The 6000-nt window shown below is 40.5% G+C and overlaps 1 protein-coding gene across 1 annotated transcript; it reads right to left on the reverse strand.

Annotated features, from left to right (window-relative positions):
* Nucleotides 1–4666: 4666 nt before the first annotated feature.
* LOC134217763 (uncharacterized) lies at nt 4667–6000 on the reverse strand. Its single transcript, XM_062696570.1, has 2 exons — nt 5974–6000; nt 4667–5914 (listed from the first exon to the last, which is right to left on the reverse strand). The coding sequence occupies exon 2, from the start codon at nt 5759–5761 to the stop codon at nt 4667–4669; it is 1095 nt and encodes a 364-aa protein (XP_062552554.1). The 5' UTR covers nt 5762–5914; nt 5974–6000.

Here is a 6000-nt window from a genome sequence, read left to right on the forward strand (position 1 = left end):
AGGTCATCCCGAGTAGAAGAAAATAGCTGAATAATATCAAATGTTGATGAGATAGTAAAATGAGATATGAACATGATTGATATAAGAGACTAGTTTATTTGGGGACGCTGTAGCGCCCGTGGCAAGTGTTTTTTTTTTTCAACATAAACGGTTAATTAATTCATGCATTAAAAAAAATCAAAATTTACAACGTCTGTTGTCTGTGATTTTTTTCATCAAATGCTGTGTCTGGTTGTCTAAGGTTGTAACTGGTTTTGTTTTCTGCATCTGATACAAAAAGAATTGAAGAATTGAAGTGTCAAATATTTTATTTTTTGTGAGAATTTCCTCGCGTGCTGCGTCTGGTTGGCTATAGTCACCGGACAGACAAACAGGGCTATTATATATAGTATAAAAGATCAAACGACAATATCAATATTTTGCATGAAAATATCATGAGGAGATCAATTTATGCTATTTATAATAAGAGATCAGTATCATGTGCCATTAGTTTGTTCTTATCCATAGCATATCTTGATATTTAAATGATATTTCGGTGCAAATTTTTGATATTGTTGCCTGTTTTTTTATCTCTTATATCAATCAAGTCTATATCATGTTTTTTTATTCTGTTCATGACTTCTACCAGGGATGGGATCGTAGAGGTGACGACGGTGGCGCTGGGCAGTTCAATAATTGTCACAGTTCGAATAGAACGTGAAGTACATGATAAGCTTTGAAAAACGATCAACATTCCGTTTGACTACTGAGTCAAGCGATAGCCATCTGGTAGCTGACGGATTTTACTGAGTGAAAACTGCCTTATCGGTCATGATATCTGTAGAGAATTGACAATTGATGTCTTTTCGAACCAAGATTAGACCAATAACTGATTTCAATCTAGAGCTTTCAAACAAACCTTTTCTACACGCCTGCTTATTTATAATTGCTTTTATTTATAGAGGTGCATAATTTTCTTTTATTATCATTATCGTGATATCGTTGTTATAGAGATTTTTTAAGCTAATGAATGGGTCTTCTCTTATTCCTCACATTACCCTACATGTCTACTCCTATTTTTTTTTTTTTAATAATGCGATTATTTATTCTTATAAATGTTTGTTATAATTCAATAATGTTAAGACAGATTTAACAATCAAGTTGTAAGTTCCCGTGTAATTATTCATATATAGTGTACAGCAGCATGTCCTTGAATTTTGCCGGTTTCTTCAATTCACGTTTTGATTTTCTTTGTGTTTCGTCATCGCATACATCCATCATTTGATCTTCCCCTACAAGTGATTCTGGTGTAATCGGCTCATAAGCATCAGATATCCTCTTTGCATCTTGTACATTGCGTGAAAACTGGACCCCACGATCACTACGCACTACGATTTTAGCTCCATCACGTGCAATCACCGTATATTTCTCCGCTCCGAAGATAGGATCGCTCTTGCAACGTTTTGTTTTCGTTATCACGACCATATCGCCAACTGCAATATCTGATGGCTTTGCTCCTCGCCTCTTGTCAGCATACTGCTTGCTTTCCAACTTAGACAACGCATCCTTTTCTCGAATATCAGTTCGATCCAATTCTATACTGTTGTCCCAGAGATGTGGAAATGTGCCGCGAAATTTCCATCCCACAAGTAATTCAAATGGGGTCACACCCAGCCGAGTCAGAGGTCGAACCTTATTGTGCATATGCACATATCTGTTCAACGCCGCTTTCCAATTGGTTTTGTCGATTTTTGATGCAGCGAGAGTCTCTTTCACTCCTCTATTTTGTCGTTCTACGGCGCCATTTGATTGAGCGCTTAAAGGGATTGATTTCCACACTTTCACGCCTTTGTCCTCCCACGTTTTAATGAATTTTTCGCTTTGGAATGGGGGTCCATTATCACTTTGAATAGCTAATGGATACCCCCATACCTCGAAAATCCGATTTAAAGCAATATTCGTGGCATCTGCATCAATTTTGCGCATTTCAACCACGTACAAATATCGAGAATACGTGTCGACTAACACTAAGAATTCTCCATTACCGAAATCCTTATCTGTGAAGAAATCAATTTGAATAATTTCCCACGGTCCTTTTGGTAAAACCTGACTCGAAAGTGGAATTGGTGGATTTCTACGCGATAGTAAAAGACATGTTTCACACTTTGTAACATATGCTTCTGCTGCTTTTCCCAATCCTGGCCACCAAAAAGTATTCGCGTAGGATACGTTTTACAGAGCTTGCGCCCATATGTCCTTGATGTGCAGATTGCAATGCAGTAGCTCGCAATTTTTCAGGAAGTACAATTCTACTATCCTTATACACTATGGGTCCCAACATTCTCAGGTTTTTCGCTTCTGACTCATATCTGCGCAGTCCTGGTCCCCAATGTCCGGAAGCTATTGCATCCCGAACCATTTGCAATTCTGAATCTACCTCGGATTCAACTGTGATTTCGTCCCACGAAATTTCCATTGTACCAACGTCGAGATAATATAGCAAATGTTTTTCATACGTATCATCGAACGGTTCAGTAGAGGCGGGTTGGATCTAAAACGAGGTGCAAAACGGGCAGTTAATGGTTACCAATCTTGAAACTGCATCCGCAATATTCATGTTACCAGGAATTCTCTTAACCTCGAAATTATACGGCTGTAAACGCAAGGCACATGCTTCAGCTCTCGATATTGCTCGTTTTCCGCAGCGGTGTTGCCCATTGAAGATAAATTCGTTTGCTTCAGCATCAGATCTCACAGTGAACATCTTACTGGTGAGGTATACTGAGAATTTTTCGATTCCCCATACAATAGCCAAGGCCTCTTTATGCGTATGGGAGTATCTTTGCTCTGTCTCAGTAAGGGCTTTTGATGAACATGCAATGATCCTTGCTTTGGAAGAGTTATCGTACTGCACTAGGACAGCGCCCAGAGCATATGGCGATGCGTCGACGAACAATTCAGTGACATCGTCTCGGGAGAAGTAACCCAAAACTTCCACTGCTTTTAACGCTTGATCTTTAAGATAGTTGAACTCGATTTCCAAATCGGCATTCCAATGAAACTGGTTGGATTTTGCTAAATCCCTTAGATTTTTAGTTTTATCTGCTCGGTGATATATGAATTTCTCGACAAATGTGATCAGACCTAAGAAACTCTTGACTTCCGCCAAAGAATGTGGTCTTCGAAAGTTCTTAATTGCACTCACTTTTTCGGACTCTATGCTCCACCCATCTTCAGACAACGTGAAACCCAAAAAATCCACCGAAGATTTTGAAATCCTACATTTCTTCTGATTAATCTCGACGTTATGGTTCTCAAATCGACGCATCACTATAATAAATTAACTACTATGAACAAAATAGGCCTCAAATTAAAAAATAATGCATAAATTACCTTCTTTCAGATTCGCATCATGTTCTTCTTGAGTAGCGCCGAACACAAGCACATCGTCTAAATAATTAACAGTTCCTTCACAGCCAGCTAGGATACCTGTTTGCATTATCTCTTGGAAGATATCCGGAGCGTTACATAACCCGAAAGGAAGGCGACAATACCGGTACATTGTATCTCCAGAGAAAAAGTTTGTCAAATGACGAGAACCTTCATCTAGTGGTACATGATGAAAAGCGCTTGAGAGGTCGATTGTCGAGAAATATTTGGCACCATGAAGGTCCATTAGGATTGATTCAAAAGTTGGCATTTTAAATGGCGTTCTGAATATACACTTGTTAGGGCCTCGTAAGTCAATCACTAAACGAATATCGTCCTTCCCCTTTGGAACAACCAGTAAAGATGAACAGAAGGATCTATCCATTGAATCTGTTACCTTCTCGATGATTCCGGCAGATAGAAGCTCTTGCAGCATTTGCTTCGTTTTATCTTTGTACGCCGGAGGAATGTATGTGAATACATTCCGAGCTGGAGCGATATCTTTGTTATAGCTTAGACTGACAGGAGCTATATTGAACGTAGGGAACTTTTTGGTTGACAACAAAAGAATACGAGGGTTAGCTAGTTCACATGGCCAAGAGACCTCTTCCGCATCCATAATTGGAACGTTAAGTCCAACAGCTAGCACACTGTACCTCGAAGCGGTATTGAAACCTAGTAGCGATCTGACTTCATCCACAACGTAAAACTTCTCAAACATTGACGGCCGGTCCTCTGAAATATACAGATTGGCACTGAAGGTTGCAATAACTTTTATTTCGTCGCTTGAAGCGTATGCTCGCAGAGGTTTGTCGGCCGAATATCGTAGATCATATATTTCCTTAGAGCTTGACAGAATATCATTGAAAGAATTCTTCGTGACAGTATTCACTTGCGCACCGGAGTCGATAAAGAAAAAAATTCCACATTTGCAACCTTAGCTCTAATCAGCGCATCTTTTTCAGTTGGTACTACGTTGGAAGACTGTCCTACCTTATCTATCTCAAACGTACTTGATTTTATACTATTGGTGTCAATTTTCAGTAGCTTCGAATTTAAACTGTGCTTAGCTTCAGACTGTCTTCTATTCGCTTCTTGACAACCCTGTAAACCAATAGCAAGCTTATTAATAAACCACACAGAATAGTTGCTAGATTGCATTTAAGAATATCAAAACATTGCAACGAACGAGTGTTATATTTATTTAAATTCAAAATTGTGGTATCATACAGATGTAAGCTAAGTGTGATATGTGTATTCATTCATCAATATTAGAATCCTGTACCTGTGGCGTCTCCGGATTTTCATCTTCAAGCTTCGAAAGTGCGGCTATTTTTCGCGGGGGATTATCGTTCGCTTCCTCTCCCATGCGTTTTGTCGGTCTGCTTTGCAGCCGATCGGTGCATGCACGAGCAATATGACCTTTACGATTGCAGGTGCGACATACTTTGTCTGACAAAGGACAATCTTGCGGTGGGTGGTATACGCTTCGGCATCTCCAACAAAAGACTGCATGTGACGACATTTGACCTGATACAAACCGTCCTCTTGTGTTACCACGAAAATGTCTGAAATTACCTGCCTGTCGGTGCTGGCCGCGTAAGTTTTGATGATGTGTTGATGATTGGTGGGAAACCGCAGCAACAACAGCAGGTTTTGATGATCTGTTCTTGCGCTGAAACTCTTCCTCGTTCATCTTCTCAATCTCGCTGTCTCGAACCATATCGATGAGGTCTTTCATCGATCCTTGCTTGATCCAATTACGGTGTGCTAGAGAGCGAACGACGCTGTCTGTGGTTCCTTTTGTGATTGTTCTTGCAATCGCTTCCATTTCCTCTTCACTGCTGTATTCACATAACTTGGCAGCCACGCCAACACGACGAACGAACTGTATGTTGTCCTCTTTCGATGATTGACTCATGTTCATCAGTTTGCTCCGCTGTGACATCAAATATGCTCGGGACCCGTAGTAGCCATCCAGACGAGCGATAGCATTCGAATACGGAAACGTGAGTTGATCCGGCATGCCCGTGGCCGTGATTGTGCTTTGGAAGATCTCCAGCAGACTAGCTCCGGCCTTTATCTTAAAGATCCCCATTTTCGTTCGCTCATCGGTCGTACTTATCAAATTGAGAGAGGTTTCCAGGATTTCCTTCCAGCGTAGGTAGGCTTGTTTGTCAACTTCGAGTTCTCCATCAGACGGCTTGCACTCCGGAATATTCAGTGTACTCAGCGACAAATGCGTCATGGACGCCATCATAACCGATTCACTTGCTGTATTCGGCCGTTCCATACGAATTTCACTGGATTGTGCTTGCGGGAGTTGTTCATCGAGCTCTGATACTAACAACATACTACTGCGGTTTGCGTTACTAGTAATCTCTTGAAGTTTTGCTCTTAGGGTTTCAATTTCAGCTCGCGACGCCTCTAGTTCTTTCTGGAGCCTTTTTTAGACGCTGGTTTCTCAGCAGTATCTGCAGCTCCTTTTGAAGTAGTTTGCTCATTGCTAAAACATGGACTATTAGCATCTCTTACTAAACATATTTGCTATATATAATCGCTTACCAATTTCTTTTCAATCTGCGAGTTTCC

The sequence above is a fragment of the Armigeres subalbatus genome, chromosome 2, assembly GCF_024139115.2.
Source record: "Armigeres subalbatus isolate Guangzhou_Male chromosome 2, GZ_Asu_2, whole genome shotgun sequence".
Lineage (NCBI taxonomy): Eukaryota > Metazoa > Arthropoda > Insecta > Diptera > Culicidae > Armigeres > Armigeres subalbatus.

What these genes read in the sequence shown, in the direction of transcription:
- LOC134217763 (XM_062696570.1), bottom strand. Translation starts at nt 5,761, where the DNA reads ATGTTGTTAGTATCAGAGCTCGATGAACAACTCCCGCAAGCACAATCC.